The 24,047-nt window shown below is 45.0% G+C and overlaps 2 protein-coding genes and 1 non-coding gene across 3 annotated transcripts in view; 1 reads left to right on the top strand and 2 right to left on the bottom strand.

Moving 5' to 3' along the window:
- Cdca2 (cell division cycle associated 2) overlaps window positions 1-2,750 on the bottom strand; it is a 38,453-nt gene extending 35,703 nt beyond the window's left edge. The window contains exons 1-3 of the mRNA XM_090353730.1: window positions 2,603-2,750; window positions 2,313-2,376; window positions 2,052-2,225 (exon numbers count right to left, since the gene is read on the bottom strand). Coding sequence (XP_090209856.1) covers window positions 2,052-2,225; window positions 2,313-2,376 — 238 coding nt within the window. The 5' untranslated portion in view covers window positions 2,603-2,750. The remainder of the gene's footprint in view (window positions 1-2,051; window positions 2,226-2,312; window positions 2,377-2,602) is intronic.
- Window positions 2,751-3,650: 900 nt separating this feature from the next.
- Kctd9 (potassium channel tetramerization domain containing 9) lies at window positions 3,651-22,136 on the top strand. Its single transcript, XM_090353620.1, has 12 exons — window positions 3,651-3,764; window positions 9,422-9,543; window positions 11,795-11,838; window positions 13,336-13,432; window positions 14,158-14,216; window positions 14,382-14,510; window positions 16,856-16,923; window positions 17,019-17,114; window positions 17,872-18,021; window positions 18,363-18,468; window positions 19,206-19,339; window positions 20,317-22,136. The coding sequence occupies exons 1-12, from the start codon at window positions 3,717-3,719 to the stop codon at window positions 20,431-20,433; spliced, it is 1,170 nt and encodes a 389-aa protein (XP_090209746.1). The 5' UTR covers window positions 3,651-3,716; the 3' UTR covers window positions 20,434-22,136.
- LOC150049437 (U6 spliceosomal RNA) lies at window positions 15,266-15,372 on the bottom strand. Its single transcript, XR_016539056.1, has one exon. It is a non-coding gene; the product is annotated as a U6 spliceosomal RNA (small nuclear RNA).
- Window positions 22,137-24,047: the final 1,911 nt, after the last annotated feature.

Genomic DNA, 24,047 nt, shown 5'->3' with positions numbered 1-24,047 from the left:
GAAGTAGTCCTGTGGCTCAAGTGGTAGAGCACTAGCCTTGAGAAAGCTCAAGGACAGTGCTCAGGCCCTGAGTTCAAGCCCCACGACTGGTTAAAAAAAAAAAAAAGAATTGGTAATGTATTGCTTTGGGCATAGAATTTCTCCTTTTATAAATTATATCCCTGAGAATCTGAAGAAAAATTATTCTTCAATACCCCTGTACAGTAAAGTCCTCCCTATCCATTTCACATTGCATGCATGGCTTCAGATACTCACAGTCTGAAAACTGTCTGTGGAAAAGGCCAGAAAATAAACAATTCACAAGTTACAAATTTTGTGTCACTCTAGGCTGGCCAGCTCCACCTTACTCTGGACACGGGTCATTCCTGTGTCCAGCAGATCCCCACTGCAAACACCACTGTCTATTATGTCATTTCCTGGGCATTCTGGCTATCAGATACAACTGCTGAGTCTGGCAGAGCTGGCCACGAGTAACCCTTGTTGTACTTAATAACGACCCGATGCTCAACAGTAGTGATGCTGGCAATGTAGGCATGATAAAAGAAGTTGCTCTGTGCTTTAAGTGAAAAGAGGGCAGTAAAATATTCTGGAATAAGAGCACACACTGTGATAGTTCATAGATCACAAGGGCTCTGACTCCATGGATGTGTCCCTCAATGGATTCATATAATGGCATTACTGGGTGGTATAGTCTCACTGGCCCTATTTTCTGTCTCACATCAGGTCCACAGCAATAGAGCAAGAAACCACAGATCAAAGCCCCTGGAACCATGAGCCAAAGTCATCCTTTTCTTACTCTAAAGGGTTTGTGTCACGTATTTTGTCACAGCAATGAAAATCCTAACATACAATCACATAGTGTTGGTTACATGGTTATAACTGCTCCATGCTAACCACCTGACCTCTTACTGTACGTACTATAAACCAAGCCTAATCACCGGGATGTATGTATAGGAAAAAGCAGTACCTCATATCCTTAGTTCTAAACTCACTGGGAATCTTGGAATGTATCCCCTGTGGAGGGAGAGGGAGTGGAGATTCCTTCCGTTCTAATCCTCCAACATTCTGGGCATTTTCTTTCGGTGGGGGGGGGGGGGGCTTTTTTTTCTTTTGAGACACTAACTCACCTTTATCACACTATCCTGAATTCTGCCCACAAGCATAAATACACAAGACAAACATAACTTTTTATAAAAGAATGATGTTCCTGAGAAAACAAGAACCGGTCAGGTGGCACCTGGACCTGTCACCTTCGGGTCTTGAAAACACAATGCAACTGGCCTTTCTGTTCTGCATTATCCTCCATTTCTAAATGCTATTTCCGAATCTAGTTTCATTTCCATACTTCTTTCTTCGCCACCTAAGTCAGACCTCACAAAGGAGTCTCATTTCTAAGGCATGAAGGTAGACAGAGGCAAAACCCACTCAGCGGTCGGTCTTTTTTTTTTTTATTTTTAAATTGCACATTTTCTCTTATACATTCTCATAAAACATGTAACTATTCATTTGAACTTCACTTCTTGGATCCCACGTGTCAGGTTGAAAACTTCCTCTCTACTAGAGACTGAGGTGTAAGGACTGCAGTTTGAAATCATCCTAGACAGAAAAATCAGTAAGAAGCCAGGCACGGTGGCTCACACCTGTAATCCTGGCTACTCAGGAGGCTGAGTTCTGAGGATCAAGGTACAAAGCCAGCCCGGACACAATGGGACCTGAGGCTCCTATCTCTAATTAACCTCTAGAAAACAGGAGGTGAGGCTTGGCTCAAGGGTAGGATGGTAGCCTTGAGCTGAAGAGCTCGGGGACAGCACCCAGGCTGTGTTCAAGCACCATGACCCACAAAAAAAAAAAGTCTGTAAGACTCTTACCTTAAGTTTACCACCAGAAAGCCAGAAATGGAGAAGTGGCTCAAGCAGAGCACAACCAAACTAAAGGAGGGTAGAATGCTCTCAATTCAAGCCCCAGTACCAACAAGAGCAAGCTCAGAAGCTCGCGGCACACGCACAACACTGGACCGTGCTTCCCTTACTTTGCAGGACAGCCGCTCTCACCTGCAGAGGTCTTAACAAAACTTTCGGGTGTGATCCCCAACTGCTCCACCGTCACCGTGGAAAAGTTCAGGGGTGATGCAAAGGCATCCGGCGTGCAGCACTTCGGGGTTCCTTCCGTCAGGTTCCTCCGAGGGGTCACGAGCCTCCCGGTCCCCAGGATGAAGGAGGCGTTTTCTGAAAACAGACGGGCAGTGTTAGGAGGAGTCGACACCCCGTCCTCTTCCACTTCACGGGGGGGGGGGGGCGCAGATCGCCACATACCGGAATTATGAACAGCAGACTCCCCGCTTTCGCGGGGCTCCTGATCCCTGGAACTCGGATCCATCTGAAAGGGGAGGGGGGGGGAGAAAACGATTATCCATCGTCGATACTGATTCGCGTGACTGGATGAAAAGCCTCTCCCTCCAGACTCGATTCCGACACGGAACCCCAGAGGGGGCGCGAAGGACACGCGTCCGGGTGGACCCCAGGACCCCTGCTCGCCAGAGCCCCCCGGTCCGGCGGGGCCGAGCGCACGGGGCAGCCCCGGGGTCCGCCGACGGCCCGCCTACCTCTCACGCCCTCGGCACCTCCCCGGGCCCCGACGGCCGAGGAAAGCTGCGGCGACGTCGTCCCGGAGCGCCCGGGGGCCCCCTCGGCGGCTGCCGGCCCGGCGGGTCTCGACCCCGCGGATCCCCGCGTCCCCGCGTCCCCGCCGCCAGATTCAAACCGCGGCGCCGCCCCCGGCACAGGCGTTACTGAGCGAATCTCTACGCGCCGGCCCGCACGTGTCCGCCAGCCGCCGCCCCTCCCGGCCTCCCCTCGCTCCCGCGCGCCCGGCGGGGTCCCCTGAGCTCGGGACGGGGGGCGGGGAAAGCCGCCCGGCGTGGCGGGCGACCTCCCGCACCACTCGAGAGGCCCGCCGCGACCCCGACTCCAGGGACTACTTTCTCCGCTAGACCCGCGCGGAACAACCCTTCGGGTGCGTGTAGTTCCGCCTCCCACTTTTGATTGGATGCTGTGAACTTCGAAAAAAAGAAAAAAAGACTCATTGGACCAATCATGATACGAGGATGGGCGGGTTCGTTGACTCAAACAGCCAATCCTGACGGCAGCCGTTTCTTCTTAAAAGCGCTTGCCGGCGCTGATTGACGGGTGTGTGGGCCTTTTGGAGCCACGCCTCCCTCGTCGAGCCCAGCCCATTAGATGCAAATGAGTATTGCCTAGAATTGAGTGTGCGCCTGCTCAGTAACTCTGAACGCCGCCGGTTGGCTTTAGCCTCTGTTGTGATTGGTTGGTACTCCTGTCCGTCTACCAGCTGACTGGTTTAGTCCGAGCTCCTCCCAATCCAGGGTTGTGATTGGCTGAGTGGTGGCGGGTGCCGCGAGTTGATTGGGCGCAGCTCCGTGTCAATCAGGGGAAGGTGGGGGAAGGGCCCCAGGCTGGCTGCGGCGCCTGAGGGGCGGGGTGGGAAGGAGGGCCGGCCCGCGGTGGGGTGTGGGACTGCGGCGTGTGTGTGTGTGAGTGTGTGAGTGTGCGCGCGCGTGTGTCAGCCCCGCCAGGAAGGTGGCGAAGGGCGGGGAGTCCGCGTGGGTGGAGGGAGGGGTCGGGCGGGAGGAGAGGGAGGTGGGCGGAGGGCCGGCGGGGAGGGTGGCGGCTCTCTCCGGACCCGGCGGGGGCCGCGCCATGAGGCGGGTGACCCTGTTCCTGAACGGCAGCCCCAAGAACGGGAAGGTAAGGGGGCGCCGGCGGGGGGGGCGGGGGAGTGCGCCGCGCCCCGCGGCCTCGGGACGCCCGGGACCCGCCCGCCGCCGTCCCCGGACTCGAGTCCAGAGCCGCGGGGGCCCCAGGGCCGCGGGGGCCCCAGGGAGGCCGCTGTCACCCGGGCGCCGGGGCCGGGGACGCCTCCTCTCCGCGGCCCCCGGGGTCCTCCCGGGTCCTCCCCGGTCCTCCCGGGTCCTCCCCGGTCCCCCCGGGGTCCTCCCGGTCCTCCCGCGTCCTCCCCGGTCCTCCCGGTCCCCCCGGGGTCCTCCCGCGTCCTCCCCGGTCCTCCCGGTCCCCCCGGGGTCCTCCCGCGTCCTCCCCGGTCCTCCCGGGTCCTCCCGGGTCCTCCCCGGTCCCCCCGGGGTCCTCCCGGTCCTCCCGCGTCCTCCCCGGTCCTCCCGGTCCCCCCGGGGTCCTCCCGCGTCCTCCCCGGTCCTCCCGGTCCCCCCGGGGTCCTCCCGGTCCTCCCGCGTCCTCCCCGGTCCTCCCGGGTCCCCCCGGGGTCCTCCCGCGTCCTCCCCGGTCCTCCCGGTCCCCCCGGGGTCCTCCCGCGTCCTCCCGCGTCCTCCCGGGTCCCCCCTGGGTCCTCCCGCGTCCTCCCCGGTCCTCCCGCGTCCTCCCCGGTCCTCCCGCTTCCTCCCGGGTCCTCCCTGGTCCCCCGGGGTCCTCCCGCGTCCTCCCCGGTCCTCCCGCTTCCTCCCGGGTCCTCCCCGGTCCTCCCGGTCCCCCCGGGGTCCTCCCGCGTCCTCCCGGTCCTCCCGCGTCCTCCCCGGTCCTCCCGCGTCCTCCCGGTCCTCCCGCGTCCTCCCCGGTCCTCCCGCGTCCTCCCCGGTCCTTCCAGTCCCCCCGGGGTCCTCCCGGGTCCTCCCCGGTCCTCCCGCGTCCTCCCGTGTCCCCCCGGGGTCCTCCCGGGTCCTCCCCGGCCATCCCGCGTCCTCCCGTGTCCCCCCGGGGTCCTCCCGCGTCCTCCCGGTGCGGGGTCCTCCCGCCATGTGCCGTGGACCAGCTCGCGCTGGGCTCTCCGCCCGGGCGGGGAACGACCGTCCAGAGCCCCGGGCTGCTGGGCGCGGAGGCGCCGGCCTGGGCCCGCGCGCTCGGGCCGTCGTGCCGGGACCCCTGGGCCGTCGTGCCGGGACCCTGGCCGCCCCTGCCTCCCCGGGCGCCTTCCACCGCCCCACCCGTGAAAGTCGTGGTGCTGCTTGGGCGCATTCCGGCCGTGCTGGTCAGCCCCGGACCCAGGCGAACCGAATGGCGCCGGCTCTGCGGTCGCCCAGCAGGGCCTTCTGCACACTCTGGAGATGCAAACTGCGGGAAAGTTTTCCATGCACACGTTCAGCAAACCCCACGCTGAGCCGCAGTGGAGTTTGTGCGTTACGGGGGTGTGTGTCTGTGTCTGTGTGTGTGTGTGTCTGTGTATGTGTCTGTGTGTGTCTGTGTATGTGTCTGTGTATGTGTGTGTGTGTGTATCTGTGTGTGTGTCTGTGTATGTGTCTGTGTGTATCTGTGTGTGTGTCTGTGTATGTGTCTGTGTGTATCTGTGTGTGTGTCTGTGTATGTGTCTGTGTGTATCTGTGTGTGTGTATGTGTCTCTGTGTGTGTGTGTCTGTGTATGTGTCTGTGTCTGTGTGTCTGTGTGTATCTGTGTGTGTGTCTGTGTATGTGTCTGTGTGTATCTGTGTGTGTGTATGTGTGTCTGTGTCTGTGTGTCTGTGTGTGTGTCTGTGTGTCTGTGTCTGTGTGTCTGTGTGTCTGTGTCTGTGTGTGTGTCTGTGTGTGTGTCTGTGTGTGTGTGTGTCTGTGTGTGTCCCGGGCCTAGGCGCTGTCCCTGAACTCTTGAGCTCAAGGCTGGCGCTTTCCCACTTGAGTCACTGAACCACTTTCCGTGCATGATTATTTTGTGTTCTGGGTTCAGAGGTTTAACAAGCTCATCCAGAACATCATCTGCCTACATTCCCAGTATTGAGCTCTCACCTCAAAAATGTGCTTCACCAAAGTCACAGTATTTCTGATCATCTGTAGTAACTGTTTCTACACCTGTGTTCATCACCTGAAGTTTTAGGTTGTGACTGGAGATGTAGTGTTGTGACTCGGGTATGACCTCAGAAGCAAACATCTCCGCTCTGTTACTTTGTAGAAGACATGATGCTTAGACCCAATCATAAATATTTCGCTATCATCTAAATCTCTTCTGAATCTGCTCAGTTTTGTTTCTGTTAAAGATTGGCTGAGTTGGTCTTTGTCTTCATCGCTTCACCACCATTCTAGAGACTGAACTCAGCACTTATCCCCCAACCCTTTTGCTTTTGATTTTTCAGAGAAGGTCTCCAACTATCTTTGCTCTGACAGGTTTCAGACCAGATCCTCCCCTGTCTGCCTCTGCTGGAATTATAAACATGTGCCACCATGCCTCATCTGATATTATTTTAAATGCATTTTTTCAAAGCTTTTTTTTTTTTTTACAAGCTATCCTAATTTTTACCAGGACAGATTTTTGGAGTTAACTTTTTGCTAGAGAATCCCAGAAGACTAAGAACAGTCCATTTCAAATAATTGTAAATAAATAAATAAATAAATGGTATGCTACAAAGATCATAAAAGTTTAAACATTTTCTATTCAGCTTGAGAACATATCCCCCAGCTCAGTATTTCCTATTGACCTCATTAAGAAATGTTAAAATGACTTACTTGGCAAAAGGGCAGAATAATACATAAGTGTAAAATTTGTATATATACTTAATACTTATATATATATACATAAGTATATAGATGTAATTAGGATTGGCAGGATTTTTAAAGAACATGCTAAAACAGTGCTGAGTTTGATTTCTCATCCACCGGCTAGAATTTCTATATCACTTACATGTCTTCTTTACCTAGTTTCTATTGTTTCTCTGCTCATAAGAGTAACCTGTTTTTTTCAGTTGTGTTTTCTTCTCCTCGATTGTTCAGTGGTTGTCACGCCGGGCCATGGAGCTGGGCGACGGGAGTGGGGAGGCCCAGATTTCTTTCTTTCTGCCTAGCACTTCAGGATGAATAGTGATGTTGAAGGGAGACCTCTGAGTCTCCGGAGTCATTTTCCCATGTGACATGTACTGCCACAGAGGATCTACGGGATGATCCAAAATGTACATGTTAGTCATGTTCTTACTCAACACTTAAAGTAACATGAAAAACACAACACCCAGCCCTCTGCAGTTCTGGGTCATGTCACGCTCCCCCCAAAGGAAGAATGGCAGGTGGCAGCCTCATTGAGTGGTACCCTTGACACGTGATGACAGAAGCAGAGGGCCATTGCTCAGGTATATGTAGCATCTGGTCTCAACCCTTGCCACAGTGCCAAGTGATTCGAAAATCACTTGCTGCAGTAAGAAGATAATAGTAATTAGGCAAGCAAAATAAACAACTAGAAAATGACAGAGCTGCTGCTTCTGGTAAAAGATTTAACAAATAAAAGGATCCCTTTGGATGGCAAGTCAGAAATGCCAGCTCTTAATAAAGACCGAAGTACTATTTAGGAACTGCTATTAACAGCCAACTTCCTCTTCAGTGTATGTTGTTCTTTGTAATATTATCCATGTATAGGGTGAGGCTGTCCTAAGTAGGAAGACATTGAAATAGATTCTCCAGCATAGGAAGACAGATAGCCTTGGAATTTTTCTTTTTCCCACTTTTTCAGAATCTTGAATGTCTAAAATCAATCTGGTATTTAAGAGTCTAAATTAATGATAAATATTTCTGGGATCTTTCTGGCCAATTCACAGTCCAAGTAAATAAAAGTCCGTTCTATCATTTGTTCTGATATGGTATATAATTTATAAATAACCATATGATGAGTACACAGTCTAAAATGTTTTCTGTCAGGGGTGGATAGTTAAAAGTATTTAGAGATCTTAATCTTAAAAAACTGGTGGTGTTTTAAATTGCTCTACAAATTCTCATACCTTTCTTATATGTCAAAGCCCTCATTGTTCTCTTGTTACTATTCCCTGTACCCTGGACACCAAGGAAATTGACATTAAGATTCAGACATCCAGATATGTATGGCTATTAAGCAACCTGTTCAAGAAACCATTTTCTGTACATACTGAGAATAACATACTTGAATGTTCAGTAATGAGTTTTGCAAATCATAAACCTTCAGTGTACCTCATTCATTTAGTTAATACTCACCAAGAACCCTCTGTTAATGAGCTACTATTCCAAACAATAGAGACAGTAGGTTAGAAAACACCTTCATTCTAATCCTGGTCCAGGAAATAACTCTTTCCTCTGGCTTTGATTTGAGGTTATATAGTATATATGCATATGAGCGTATGTGTGTATATGTATATATACATATATGTATGTGATTGTTATACAGTCCTCAAATTTGAACTCATTACATTATTAACACTGAAGAAAAGTAAAAAATTACATGAACCTTTGCCTCTTGAAATCTAAACATCAGTGAGAACCCTGTAAAAGCTCACTCTTTAAGCTTAAACCTTTCATGCTATATTTCATACATACAAAGGAACACAATAAAGAATATTAATATAGCTGCACATGGCTCAAATGGTAGAGCATTTACCTAGCAAACAAGGCCTTGAGTTCAATCCCTGTAAACACATAAAAATTAAAAGAAAAACAATACAACAAATATCCATAAACCTGCCATAAAACTCTAAGCACTAATATATTGGCAATAATTAATTGTGCTTATTTTCCTGTTCCTCTGCCTTCCTATAAACATAGCTGTATTCATGGATTTCATATTTTGCTTTTTTTCATTTTTAATCATTTACCATACATGTATGTCTACCTGTCCTTCCTGATTTTTGCTTTGGTAGTTTTTAGACATTGTATTTCGTTGGTATCATATTGTATGCAGTCTTTTAGAACTTTATTTCTTTTTACTGCTGCATTGAAGTCCATTTACATGAAAACAGCTGGGCATTGGTCGCTTATGGCTATTAATCTTAGCTACTCTGGAATCTGAAATCTGAAGATCATGATTCACAACTAGCCAAACAGACAATGCCTAGAGATGTCTCTTTCCAGCTAAACAGCAAAAAGCCAGAAGTAGGGCCATGTTGCAAGAGGTAGAGCATCTGGTTTGAGTGAAGAGAGCTGAGCAAGGGATGGTCCCCAAGTTCAAGCCCTTTAGCGTATACACAAAGACTTGAGTGAATGTGACAGCTGTCAGAGTCTAGATTCACACAAGGTCTATCTGCACAGCCATAGCACTGCTTTTTTGGGGGGGCCAGTTCTGGGCTGGAGCTGAGGGCCTGAGCACTGTTCTTGGGTTTTTCTCAAGGCTAGAACCCTACCACTTGAGCCACAGCACCATTTTCTAGCTTTTTCTATGAATGTTGTACTGAGGAATTGAACCCGGGTCTTTGTGCATGCTAGGCAGGCACTCTACCACTAGGCCAAACTCCCTGCCCCTCTAGAAATTTCTTAGTCTATAGTTTTGGGTTCCTTCAGTATGGGACATCAGTAAATAAATGAGTCCTATAGAGAGATCCTGTTAAGAAGCTCTTGAAATCTCGTCCTAATCAGATTTTCTTAGTGCTGTTTAGACTGAGGTGGTTTGTAATTTGTGGGCAATGAAATTCACTAATCCAATTAATTTGATGTTTTTACAGGTGGTTGCTGTGTATGGAACTTTATCGGATTTGCTTTCTGTCGCTAGTAGTAAACTTGGCATAAAAGCCACCAGTGTGTACAATGGGAAAGGCGGACTGATTGATGACATTGCTTTGATCAGGTAACTGTTGCCTTTTTCTATGCTGCCAGCAGTGTGCCTTTGCCTCCCTAGTGCTGTGCTATTTCCCTTAAGATGGCAAGTGATTGTCTAGAATGAGCTCTTTGGACTTGAGATGTATCCATCAGATAGAAAACTCTTAGTATGTTCCAGCATATTGATAGTCTTTCCTCAAAGCTCATAAATGGCTCTAAGGAATTTCTTCTTTATGGTACTGTATGTAGATCTAATGAGATCCTTTCCTTTTCCTCTTCCCTTTTCCTCCTTTTCCCCTTCTCCGGCAGTTTCTTACTATATAGCTTCAACCACCCTCAAACTCATGATCTTTCTCCTCAGCCTGCAAGTGGTAGGATTGAAAGTATGGACTGCTGTGCCCAGCCTGGCATGGAGTGTGTGTGCGTGTGTGTACGTGTGTATGTGTGTGTGCGTGCGTGTGTGTGTGTGTGTGTGTGTGTGTGTGTTGTGGGGCTTGAACCTAGGGCCTAGATGCTCTCCGTGAGCTTCATGGTTGTTTTGTTTGGGGTTTTGGGTGGAGTCTTTTTTCGGTAATGCTTCGGTAGAAGCCGCCATACTTCTTCCAGCTTTATCTGAGTAGTTCATTGACAAGAGTCTCACACACTTTCTCGTCTGGGCTGGCTTTTGTTCTCAGCCTCCTATATAAGCAGTGTCGGAGTTTTTAGTCCTTCTTGCCTCCTGACCCACAAGAGGGACAGAGAACAGGGAGGACAATCAGACGTGCTAGGGAGACTCGTCAAGGCAAAGACTCGTTTATTGGGAAAATAAAATGGTTTAGTATAGGATGCAGGAGCCTATCAGCATAAAGGTGGGAAGGGCAGGGGAGGTAGGTGCTGTCCGAGAGGGCGGCGGGGCCAGTCCCAGAGGTAGCCTTACTTTACATCACAAACCACAGCCAAGCCTTCCAACCAGGTGAACAGGCAGGTTGAGTCCCAAAACCAGGAAATGAGCCCATTTCCCTGGTGTGACGAGCCCCACAGGCAGGATTCAAGTTTGAGCCACCAGTGCCTAACAGCTTTTTAATAGGAAGAAACTAATTGATCCATCTATCTATGCTTATGCTTATTGCTAAATCCTTTTCATGAGTGCTTCAAATTCTGTAAACATCACAGAGACTTAATTTTGTGCCTAATAAAATAGAACTGTAAGAATCCAGGTTCAAACCTCAGTACCACAATTGTGCTTTGGGAGAGTTGTTTTGGTTTTTATCCTAAGCAGATGAGTTTTTTAAAACAAACATCCCACTCTTTCCTTACAGGGTCAGAATTTTGGACCAGGAAAAGGGATCATAAACAGAAAATATGATAAATAGAATACAAATTAGTTTTTAATGCCAGCGATGGTGTGATTGCTTTTTTGTGGGTTGTTAAATTGACAAAGCATGAGTTTTTAAAATTGATGTTGTGAAGATAATGATGCAGTAAATTACAGTGTGTACCAAGTGCAATCTCTGTAAATCCAGGACAGATGACCTGTACTGCCTTTGAAATTCATCAGTTTTAGTCTTTTCAGTTTACAAACAAGGAAACACAGCACCTGAAAAATTATAGGACCGATCCAGGTCATTTATTTTTGTTAATGAAAAGAAATGTGAAAAAGATAACCAGCATTGTGAGCAAGTAGAGAAAGTCTGAACAAACTAATAAGATTTGATAGTTTTTCAGCATCTGTCTCCCAGCCCATCTTTAGTTTCTGTGGATAACTGAATCAACCTAATTTTCAAACAAATTCTGCTTCTAAGAAAACCTCATGGAAGTGATGCTGTGGCTCAAGGGGCAGGGTGGTAGCCTTGAGCTGAAGAGCTCAGGGACAGCGCCCAGGCCCAGAGTTCAAGTCCTCTGACCTCAAAAAGAAAAAAAAGAAAGAAAACCTCACATGTGCTTCTAGGACGTCTTCCAGGACATGTGTGGCATAGAAGGACATAGCCTGGGCTGGCTTTGAACTGTGATCCTCAGATCTCAGCCTCTGAATAGCTAGGATTACAGGCGTGAGCCACCAGCACTTGGCTTCAATTTCTAACCCATTCTTCTTTATTTTTTTAAATTATTATTATTATTTTTTTGTCAGTTGTGGGGCTTGAACTCTGGGCCTGAGTGCTCTCCCTAAGCTCTTCAGCTCAAGGCTAGTGCTCTACAATTTTGAGCCACAGTGCCACTTTCCTTGCACATAATTTTAAGGAACAGTTCCTGTAATTCACAGATAATGTGATGGTGGCTTTTAAATGTTTTTCCCCCCCCAGGGATGATGACGTTTTGTTTGTATGTGAAGGAGAGCCATTTATTGGTAAGTAATTGAAAAGCCATTTTCTTTTGCCAAAATGAAAAAAAAATGGTAAGTATTTTTCAATGAATTTTAAATTTTAACATTTTAAATGTTGTTCAGTTCTACTTCAGTCTCCAGGATCATTAGTTGTGTATATTTTTATTTGAATTATGTGACCATTTCATGATGGCTTTATAGTATGTTTAGTCTTTTGTATTCCTTTTTATGCTCTATATTTTTAAGTATTTATTTACTCATGATATAATAAGATGATTTTGATTTTAGAAACTACAGCTGTTTTAAGTTTTCCTTTGTTAGAGATTGTCAAAATTTCTCCGAATGTTTTATTACCTATTTATAAGCAAATTACAGAAAATTATATGAGCCAAAAGATACTTGGCATCAGCTACATACCAAGGCCCACCTGAATATTACCTTTATGCTCGGAACACACATATATAACTGAATTTCCTTAGAGAATGAAAGTTTTGCAGCCTGGTGCTGGTGGCTTGCACGTGTAATCCTAGAGATTACACCTACTCCAGAGGCCGAGATCCCGAGCTGGCCTGGGGCTGGCAAGTGTGGATCTATCAGTAGGGCGCTTGTCTAGAAAGCAGCAAGCTCTCTGAGTTCAACCTAGTACCACAAAAACAGGAATTTTTTTTTAATTGATCTTTCTTAACTATTTTTCCTAGATCACCCAAAAGATTTTCTTCCCTAAAGGACAGCATTCCAGTAGCACATTTCTTGTTGTGGTAGCTGTTCTAGGTTGATTTTCTTAGTGTGTGGTATGTTCTTTTGGATTTGATTTCAATACTTCTTTGCTGCTTGTTTTATATCAAATTAGTTTTCCTTAGTTTGAGTAGGGAGGCGTGACAGAGGTCACTTTTTCTAAATTTCATGCCTCAAGTTTCCTTTTCTGTTGTTTCTGGGGTATTAACTAATAGACAATTCATTAAAAAAAATACATTGTGTGTGGTTTGATAGGCCTTTATAATGCTTACCTGAACTCATTTTTTCTTTTTTTCTCTATGCCCTTTTTGTTGAACTTGGTTTCTTCTCCAGCCTCTTATCTTCTGGGGCATTCTCCTTTGAGGGCGTTTCTGCCTGGTTGCTTTGCAGACAGGACAATTTCCAACCCTTTAGATCTTGGTGCAGTCCACTTGTATCCCCTGCTCTCGAGCGGTATGCCTGTGGCCCTGCCAGATGCAGTGAGCTGTGGGGGCTCCACCTAGAGAACAATCTGGAAGATTCTATAGAAGTTCATCATGGATGCTGTGGTCTCTCTGCTCTCCTTCACAGATACTGACAGCAGTTGCTCTTTAGCTGTGGTTGGGGTGGGATGCCCTATCACCTAGTTCAGTCCTAGGGTCTGCCATGGGGTGTCCTGCATAGTTCTCAGATGCTTTTATAGTGGATTGAATTGAAATTTTGCCTTACTGCTGTCTTAGTAGGATGCTGCCGTCTCAGCATTCTCAGTCTTAATACTGTTTGTTCTTTTCTGTGTGCCCTATCTAGATCCTCAGACAGATTCTAAATCACCGGAAGGACTGTTTGGGTCTAACACAGATTGGTTAACCTTAAATGTTGGAGGGCGGTACTTTACAACTACACGGTAAGTTGTGGTGTGTGTGTGTGTGTGACACAGAGAGAGAGTAAAAGAGACTATACACACAGTAAAAATGAAGAGCATTGGATAGGTGTGGCAATGCACACCTAAAATCCCAGCACTTGGGAGTCTGAGACAGGGAAATCATGAGTTTGCTGTCAGCCTGGACTACATAACCAGACCTTGTTTCAGAAAACCAAAAGAAAAAAAAACCAAATACATAAACAGTATTGAAATTTGGTAGCAACAAACCATGTTAAGGGAATCAGAGAAATGTTAGATCAAAAACATATGCCACTAGGTACAATGATTCAAGCCTAGAATCCTAGCTACTTGAGGAGGTAGAGATCAGGCAGGTATGGTTTGAGTCCACCAGCCAAAAAAAAGCAAGGAGCCTTCATCTCACCACTGGCTAGGTACACTGGTAAGTGCCTGTCCTTGCCAGGAGCATGAGAAAGCAGAAGTAAGAGGATCACAGCCCAGGCATAGAGGGAGACCCTGCAGTCATACTTGCTTAAAGGAAGCTAATATTTAAATCAAAGGACGATCCAGTGAACTGTGGTAAAAGGCAAATTAATTTACCTTTTTATTTTCCAGCATCACTCCTACCAGGTTGTAGCATGTCTTTTTGAGAGAACAGCTAAAATCAAGTGTAGTCTTGACTTAAATATGTTTATTTAAAGACACATAGAGAAATCTTGTTTTGGGGTTTTTTTCTCCTGAATTCTTAGGAGCACCTTAGTGAATAAAGAGCCGGACAGTATGCTGGCACACATGTTCAAGGACAGAGGTGAGTACTGGGTGCTTTTCTTGTTCAGTGTGGTCTACTTGAATCTATGCTGACTTTCTACTAATACAATTCTTAGAGGAGTAAACACTGCTGGGATAGGATACAGTTTTTCCTGCAAAGGTTCTAACTTTTTGTTCCGGGGGCTTTCTTGTAATAACAACACAGGTGTCTGGGGGAATAAGCAAGATCACAGAGGAGCTTTCTTAATTGATCGAAGTCCAGAGTACTTTGAACCCATTTTGAACTACTTGCGTCATGGACAGCTCATTGTGAACGATGGCATTAACTTATTAGGTGAGTTTTTCACACATGTATTTTTAGTACGCAAAGGTAAAGAGAGGTCAGCACAGTGGTAGATAGTCTTTGGTATGTATCTAGCTCATACCTTTTAATCTTAGGTTCAAAGATTTAAATTCCTTCTTGCTTTATTTTTGAGTTGGTATTAAGTGATAGATCTTGTTACATTGGAAAGTAGAGTGGTGCTAAGAAGCAGCCATGCTTTGAATCATATAATTTAGTAGACCCTCAATTCTACAACTCAATAGAAAATAACCTGGGAAAAGTCCCTCCAAGTGCCTTTTCTTATTTTCTTATCCTGTCCTATCTCACAGGGTGAATAAATTGCCTTGTTACAAAGCAGTGATTGACCATTTGAAAGCTTATAGTAAGCTTTGTAATGTTGCAACGAAATACCCAAGCCATCTAACTTATGGAGGGAGAGGGGTTTCACTTACAATTTTGTTTGGCTTGAAATCCAGGATCAAGCAGGCTTAGCCCCTAGTGAAGATGGGAAGTGTGGCATGATCCCTTCTCAAACCTGAGCAAAGAGAGAAAGAGACCTGTGGTCCCTTTTGAAGGCATGCTTTATTTATGCCTGTGTTTCTGGGATGATCCATCACTTGTGCCACCATGTCAGCTTTTTTTTTTCAGTCCTGAGGCTTGAACTCAGAGCCTGAGTACTGTCCTTGGGCTTTCTCAAATCTAGCCCTCTACCACTTGAGCCACAGAACTACTTCTGGCTTTTTCTGTGTTTGTGGTACCTGGGTCTTAGAAATATGGAATGCTTCACAAATTTGCATGTGCTCCTTGCACAGGGGGCCATGCTAATCTTCTCTGTATTGTTCAAATTGTAGTATGTGTGCTGCCAGGTGAGCACCCTTGTCAGTTTTTTTAAGATGGATTCTGTGTGTGAGTGTGTGTGTGTGTGTGTGTGTGTGTGCGCGCGCGCGTGTGCGCGTGCACGTGTGCGCGCGCATATATTGGTACAAGAGTTTGAACTCAGCCTTACGCTTACTGGGTGGGTGCTCTACAACTTGAACCATTGTACCCAGCCTTAGGGTTGGGTACATTGTTGGTTTGGGGGCTTGTACTCAGAGCCTAGACGCTGTCTCTGGGCTCTTTGTGCTTAGGACTTGTACCTTTACCACTTTGAGCACAGCAGCACTTCTGGTTTTCTAGTGGTTACTTGGAGATAAGAGTCTCATGGAGTTTCCTGACTGGGCTGGCTCAAATTGAGATCCTCAGATCTCAGTAGATCTTGACAAACCTGGACAGGTACCTGTAGAAGCTCTTTACAGTGGATTTCTGCAGGGGCAGGCACTCTCATGTGACTGTCCTTCCGGGGAAGTCCTGAGATGGGCCCCAGCGTTAACAGGAAATCATGGGCACTGTGTTGCCCCTCCATGAGGGTTATTTTATAACTGGATAATTGGAAATTGAATTGGGTGTTCACGAGAAGATCATGTTTAGGGCAGGGAGTGCTGGCACAAGCCCGTAATCCTAGCTACGCGTAAAGCAGAATCAGGAGGACCAAAGTTTAGACCTGCCCAAACAACAAAACTTAGTGAGACCTTCTCTTTAAAAGAAGCCAGGTCTGATGGTACATATCTGTAATCCCAGCTATGTAGGAAGTGAAGGTAGAAGGATTGCAGTTTATGGCAGAAGTTTAAGACTCTACTTAAAAAAGAAAGAGGCAGTGGGGGGAGAGGGGTGGCTCCAATTGTAGAAGCCCTGAGTTCAAGCCCCAGTACGCAAAACAAAGATCCTTTTCCTTCCCCCCTCCCCACCCACCTGAATAACTGTGAGGGGTGTAGCTGAGAGGTAGCGCACCAGATTGAAGCAGAATAAGTAACAAAATGCTCAGGCCCTGAGTTCAAGCCTCATTACCAGTACATTTTTTTTTAAAGTTTCTAAATTGTTCTTTGGAGTTTTGTTATGAAGCTGATGTAAACTTTTAATCACTTCTACCATTTTCCAATTCAGTAGGTAAAACATATTTATGACAAGCCTAATCAGATTCACTCCATTAAAAAAGTAGATGAAATGGTAAGATTAAATGAACTAATCATTTTTATTGGATTCTCAGTAATATCACCAAATCAGTTGCTGATGGCCAATTTAAAGTAATTATCCAAAGTAATTTTGCAAATGGAAGGCTCTTGTGTTTATTAGTTTTCTGTTTTTCCTCTTGCAGAAAATCCTGGTTTATAGATATTTTTCAGTATTTTATTTGTACATTGTAAACATTAGTCGCTTGTCTGCTCTTCACTCATTTGTTGAATTTCAGTTCCATTGTGAGAATGTAGCACACATGGAAACGAATGGCCTGTTGCAACAGTGCCGTGCTTCTGTTCCCACAGGTGTGTTAGAAGAGGCTAGATTTTTTGGCATTGACTCATTGATCGAGCACCTTGAAGTAGCAATAAAGGTGAGGCTTCTTAATTTTTTAAATTTGGTCGGCAGTACATTTATTGTGGTTATTCCCCCAAAGCCCCACTCATTTCTTAAAATACTTTTTTCAAGAACTCTCAGCCACCAGAGGACCATTCGCCAATATCCCGAAAGGAATTTGTTCGATTTCTACTGGCCACACCCACTAAGTCAGAATTGCGTTGCCAGGTAACCAAAGCATGTCCCCTTGGCGTATGTATAGCACATCTGTGAGTAGGTCTTGTTTTGTTCGCCAACAAGTTTCATTGTTCACTTTCTCTCCATGCACACAAACTCACAGGACAGTTTCATCCTGGGGCCCGGTTCGCCCAACCTCCTCTTGAGGTTTTTGTTTTTGCCCTTGGCTTCCTTTTTCCTGCAAAATAAAACTTAATTATGGGACACAGCATTGATTTCCTTTCATAACGGTTATCCAAAGAGAGATACAGTTGCCATTTTTATTATCTGATTGTGCCTAATGTCCCAGCTTTTGAATAATTAGTGGGGATTACAGCTACTTTAAAAAGTTAGTATTTGCCCAATTGCTTATATGTGGTTAGTCAGTAGCAGATCAAATATCCATTTGGTTCTTAATAAAACTTCCGAGTTCTTGAATTAATGAGATTTAAAGTATCACTTAAAATGTAACTAAAATCACACTGATTAGCAGGTATGTCACTGTTAGAGATTTCTCTGTAGAAAATTCTATGCATAAATGAAGCACAGCTGGGCATATTCTAATATATGCAGAGTTTCTTATGAGAAACATAGTGAGAAATAAGACATATATTTATGTATCTAAATTACATTTGTTTGTGTTTTGTGATTAAACTCCCAAGTGACTGAATTATGGATTGCTTCTGAAAAACTTGGTTAGCTGTAGTGATTAAATTTAATTGAGACAGATGATTTAAAGACGATGACTCTTTGTGCTTTTTAATTCCAGGGGTTAAATTTCAGTGGTGCTGATCTTTCTCGTTTGGACCTCCGATACATTAATTTCAAAATGGCCAATTTAAGCCGCTGCAACCTTGCTCACGCAAATCTGTGCTGTGCAAATCTTGAACGAGCTGATCTCTCAGGATCAGTGCTTGATGTAAGAATCCTTTTGGGTTATAGGGAAAATTAACACCATTCCATCTCATGAGAAATGCGCATGTTGTTGTAAATTTGGTGTTTCTGTCTTTTGAAACAATTCATTGTTATTTTGTTTTGAGGACTGAACTCAGTGCCTTGCATTTGGTAGGCAAGCATTGAGCCATGTCCTCAGTCCCTGAAAACAAACAAACAAAAACCCCCACTGGCTTCTATTAAAACAGTCTTGCAAATTTGATTATGTTGAATTGGGCCTTTTCCTCCTTTTTCTGTGTGGTTTTATTATTTGCGCTATGTGGCGCCAAACTATAACCCTTAAAGCCAGGACTGTTCTCTTGGCAGTGCGCAAATCTCCAGGGGGTCAAGATGCTGTGTTCTAATGCAGAAGGCGCGTCCCTGAAGCTGTGTAACTTTGAGGATCCCTCAGGTCTTAAAGCCAACTTGGAAGGTGAGAGCCTCTGGGTAAATGTAATGAAAGAGCCCAGTGAAGTGGTTGCGAAGGGCAGAACCAGAGGGATACCTAGAGGATTGGTTTCGGGTCAGGTTCAGGGAGTGGCAAGGGTGGTCTCGTGTGGGGCAAAATGGAGGACTCTGAGAAAATAAAGCCTTGAGTATTCAATAGGCTTTTGTTGAAAATTAAGAACTAATATCTTAATTTTCAAATAAAATAAACCATTCTGACTCTTTTGCTTATTAATTGGAGATAGAATCTTGTGAACTTTTTTCCTAGGCTAGCTTCTATTGGAGATACTTAGATTTTAGCCTCCTGAGTATCTAGGGTTATAAACATGAGCCACCTGTGCCCAGCTCAATAGGATAAAATATTCTTATACTGACCAAAAGGAAGAATTGCTATATGTACAAAGCCAGAAGGGGTTTGGGCCATGTCTTCATAAAGCACTAGTGTCCTGTTGTGTTTGTGAACTGGACGTTGTTGATTTGTGTGTTCAGGAGGCATAGTTCTCCCCTCCCTTGTTATAAACTTATGGAGGCACTTTATAAAAAGGCTAGTTATCAAAAGACCGAATTGATTTCTCTCCTCAGAGTACTAAGGAGGCATTCTTACACTATTGCCATAGATAAGCAAATTGTGTAGAATTCTGTATGTGTGAGATGGTTAATAAACTGAGATTTCAGGTTCATTTCCAATAGGAGTTTCAAGTTGAACTCCTCTGTATCCTGCAGGTGCTAATCTGAAAGGTGTGGATATGGAAGGAAGTCAGATGACAGGGATTAACCTGAGGGTTGCCACTTTGAAAAATGCGAAGTTGAAGAACTGTAACCTGAGAGGGGCAACGCTCGCAGGAACTGATTTAGAGGTGAGTTCACAGCATCTGATGAGTTCCAGGAGTCCAGAATTACTCATGGTGTCTTGCAAAATTCTCTGGAATTGCAGGCAAAGCCTTGGCTGGTGCAAGTGCCAGGTATCTCCAGTGCAGTTGGAGGGATGAGTTCCTTCCGCTGGTCACACCGGCCGATCCAGAGCCGATCGCTACCAAAGTCAGGGACCACTGCCCCAGCGACAGCTCGTGTGACATCCGGCGTGCCCGGCTGCCTTTCTCTCCTTGTCCTTGGATCTTTTCTATGAAGGTGCATTTGACTGAGAGAGGCTTTATTCGTCTAAAGTACTACATTTTTCATAAATTTAAAATTTCAAGGAAGATAATTTAACTTTGTAATTGAGCCGCTCCCATCCCGGGGACTTAAGCAGAATCTCCAGGTCATCTTACCTTGGTTGATCTCAGAAAAGCTAATACACAGCTCCATCCTGCCATGGTGCACACACCTCTTCAGTCACCAAACTGAGCACTTACAGTCGTGGCTTAAATGAAAGGCTGTTCGTGGCTGTACAGATGTTCACGCTGCACAATAGTTAAGTCCACTTCATTTCTTAATAAATACATAGAGGTCTCAAATATGTTTAAAAGTAGACTTCTCAGTCTCATGCCTTCTATTATTGCTTGAGATTGAGGTAAATTGGTTTAGATAATAGTTACTACATTGAAACTCATCCTGGATCCGCGGTACCTCCTAAAATTACAAACTGTGGGCTATACCTCCTTTTCACCATTTTGCTGAACATGAGAAAAAGTGGAAGTGGCACTGTGGCTCAAGAGGTAGGGCAGTAGCCTTGAGCTGAAGAGCTCAGGGACAACGCCCAGGCCCAAAAAAGTGCTCCAGAAAGAGGCTGGTTATATGGAAGCCGTGTCCTAATATGGCCGCAGTCACTTCAAGGGCTGTCAGCTGAGACCTTAATTCCGCCCACACAATACATGAGCCTCCCTTGGTCTTGCAGAACTGTGACCTGTCTGGGTGTGACCTCCAGGAAGCCAACCTACGAGGTTCCAATGTGAAGGGGGCCATCTTTGAAGAGATGCTGACGCCACTCCACATGTCGCAAAGTGTCAGATGAGCTTCAGGGACTGGAGGAAGACGGCCGAGATGAAAGATGGTTCCCTTCATTGTTTTCTTTCTCCATTCACTCAGATGTCTAGAAGAAATAACACTGTAAGGGAATTTTAAAAAAATCATTTAGAGGATTATGCTTTTTTCAGTGGTGCATAAGGGAAAAAAAGTGAATTTCCCCCCCCACATTCTGATTTTAAGAAAAGCACTCATTTAATAGATGTAGGGAAGGAATCTAGACTGTATTGCTGCCTTTTGAATGGAGTAGGGGGTACCTGGTTTTGTGGTCAGGAATAGTAGTTCTTATATTTGCTTTTAACTAGGCATGATATGGAAATACCATCTTGGTTGAAGATGCATTTGAGAATTTTAATTTATGAAAAGCACAACATATGCAATTATATTTATTGAATACCTAGATGCAGTGTGGGTATTTAAATTGCTAAACTTTATGAGAACATTGAAGAGGTTGTTCAGGTTGATAAATAGCTTTAGTAATGCCCCCTTTCTTTAAATACCTGCACACCCTATGAATGTGGTGAGCTCAGACTCCCTACGGCTCTCGTTTTCAGGTTCATTTTTATGATGTTTACTTTTTAGAACAAGTAGCTACATGAAAAGAACATCTCGTTCTTACTGATGTGGAGAGGAAGTCACTGAATCCAGATGAAGGCACATGTGCCTGTAGCTTCCATGTTCCCAGCTTGAGTGTGGCGCAGGGTCATTCTTGGCCAGGTCCATGTACTGGCACTGCTGGCCGATTAGCATGGGCATGGGAAGGTACTTCAGAACCAAAAAACCAAAGGTGCGTCCTTAGTACGCATTCAAATGCCAATTCATCGGGCCAGCTTTGACACTGGCCTTTAGTCTTAAGTCCACTGCAATTCAAGTTCTAAGACGAGTTGATATGGCGGCAGTCGTCTGTTGGAAAGCAGCCCAGAGGGGTCAGCAAAACCCCACAGTGGGGAGCGAGGAATTTCAAGCTGATGTCTGATAGTAGCCGCCAAAAACATGAACTTAAAAATGCATTTGGCTGATCTTAGATGTAATGCCAATTTGTCAGCACCTTTGATTCTTTTCCTTCTGTTTTCTGTTGCATGTGTTTTGCCTTTGTTTTGTTTAATCAACATTTATCCCAGTTTTCTTGAGTCATTGTCTCTGCTACACCGGCAGAGATGAGGCTTTTACTCCTTCCCCTTCCAGTGTCCTTATGTGTACCCCAAGAGCAGGGATGTAAGCTGTGTCCAAATGGGTTCTGAGTCCTCTAGCCTCATCATCACCTTGGGCAGTGAACCATGGAGAACCTCCTGTGTCTCCTGGGGGAGAGCAGCATGGCTTCAGTTTCTGTAGCTTCTCTCTCGACATATGCAAAGCTTTCCTCCGCAGAGAAGGGCTACCCAGCTCCGCCTGAGGCGCTCCTTTACAGGGGAAGGAAAGCAACTGTAGAAATAAATTATTTTCTTTGCTTTATTATTTTTACCAAGACAGAGAAGTATTGTATTGAAAGATATCTATTTTCATAATCAATATGTGCCTAAATTATATTTAAATCATCTCACTCTGTACTATATTTTCAATAATTATAGAGTATGTTTGTTCACTTAAGGGTACCTCTGTAGACAAAGCTAAAGCTGCAGAAGGAGCTGGAAGATTAAAACACAGTGTGCTTAGAAACTGCATTAATAAACGATATGAAATGTTGAAAAGACACTCCTCCTCTGTTATTTCCTTTACATTCCTCTGATATGGGCTGACAACCATCCCAGGAGTCTGGGGAAAAGGAAATACGATGCAGCATTTGTTAGGGACTAATCTGTTTGAAAGTACCATATAGTAGATTCATTCCTTTGGACATGATTATTTTATGATCATTTCAAAACACACCATGCAAACAATCTCAGTTCTGAACAAACGAGAACGGTGCCCCCAGATTTACTTAATTAATCTGCTTGGGTTACTCTACCCGATGCTGAATATGACCTACTTGCTTTATGAAGTCAAATAGCTAGTCTACTCCCAACACATTTTTTGTTGTTGTTGTTGGACAATTAGGAGAAAGAACTGGAAAAGAGAAAGTTTCCAAATTCTGAAACTTCCATTTGCCCCAGGGATTAAATGTGCAGTCTCTGCCTGAGGGTTCAAATAGTTGAGCTGGGAAGGAAGGTTGGGGAGAAGTTTTAAACTTAAATTGTGTAGATCCTACACACTGATAAAAATTCAGATCTCTACTTGAGTAATGTCTAAATGAGCAAGAGTGGAGAACCACTGCACAGTTCTGCCATTATCTCAGAACACAGGAAAGTATCGAGACAGCCACATGGCCTCAGTGACCAACAAGAAGCATCGATGTCTGTTGCACCATATAGCAAGGGTAATGTGGGCCAGATATTTCCGTCCCTGGTAAAGCAATGCATACGTGACTGAGTCTAGTTCTTCAACTACTACAGTTTCAAGGGACTCTTAGTAAGATATAGTAATATTTTTACTGATTGTTCATTTTATAAATCTTTAACTAGAATGCCACCCTGAAATCAACTTTTCACTCATGTTTAATATATGAAAAAACCCTAGAATTGCATTAACTCCCCAAGGAATAATATATTGAAAATCTAAAGGTGCACTACTACAAAGAAAAGTGGTTAATTATTTCAGCATGAAGCACCTTAGGTAAGGATTAGCTCTCTGAGATCCTTTCATCACCTGATGACACATATCAGCTGTGGTTAACCTTGAAATCTCCCTGCTGATATTTTGCATTAGGGCAGAAAAGACGTGTTTCATCTGCCCTTCAGCAAGCTTATTAAATCATCAACATTACAACTTGAAAGTATTTTAGTGTTAGAAATGAAGCAATTTTCCCTCTAAAGCCATTCTTTGTAATTTTGGAGAAAAAAATAGGACAAAATAAAATCCAGTTATTTAAATCCAATTTATCAAATTGAATTCTAGTAAATGGAGTCATGAAATGCTCAAAAAAGCAGATCATTAGAAACATCAAAACGCATTGCATGGTGGTTGGATTTTCTAATAGTACAGAAAGTAAGACACAACTTTTGCCTTTATCTTTTAAGATACCAAAGGCCAGACCAATGCATACTAGAGATTATAAAGCATATTAAATGATCTCAGAACATTTTGCTGTGTTCATGTTAAACACTTCAAAGCAGTTCTCTCTGAAGTTGAATACCAACTGATTGAAGCCTACAAGAAACCCTGTGACTCTGGTCCGGAGGTAAAGGATCCACACAACAGGTCTCCCAAGGCTTACCTCAATCCCCAGTGGTCATGACAAAACCACTCCTTCTGTTAAGCAACACTTATCGGTACAACCTTCAACACACAGGGAATTGGACCATTTGATACTGTTCAACCCTAACAACTTCCCACTGAGAAATAACCCCTTGTGTGTATAAACAAGTGAGTTTCCACTCTTTAGTCATGATATCTAAATGAAATACTTAAAACGAGGGGCCAAGAGTTTGGCCGGGTGGTAAAGTGCTTGCCTAGCATGCATAAAACCCTTGGTTCGATTTCTTGATTACCACATAACACAGAAAAAGCCAGAAGTAGTGCTATGGCTCAAGTGGTAGAGTGGTAACCTTGAGAAAGCTCAAGGACAGT

Source organism: Megascapheus bottae, chromosome 20 (genome assembly GCF_031878675.1).
Source record: "Megascapheus bottae isolate mThoBot1 chromosome 20, mThoBot2.hap1, whole genome shotgun sequence".
NCBI classification, from domain to species: domain Eukaryota; kingdom Metazoa; phylum Chordata; class Mammalia; order Rodentia; family Geomyidae; genus Megascapheus; species Megascapheus bottae.
This window is presented reverse-complemented; position numbering and strand designations above follow the sequence as displayed.

What these genes read in the sequence shown, in the direction of transcription:
- Kctd9 (XM_090353620.1), top strand. Translation starts at nt 3,717, where the DNA reads ATGAGGCGGGTGACCCTGTTCCTGAACGGCAGCCCCAAGAACGGGAAG. An exon ending in CGATGGCATTAACTTATTAG is followed by an intron (nt 14,511 to 16,855) that starts GTGAGTTTTTCA and finishes CTGTTCCCACAG; the next exon opens with GTGTGTTAGAAGAGGCTAGA. An exon ending in TCGCAGGAACTGATTTAGAG is followed by an intron (nt 19,340 to 20,316) that starts GTGAGTTCACAG and finishes TTGGTCTTGCAG; the next exon opens with AACTGTGACCTGTCTGGGTG.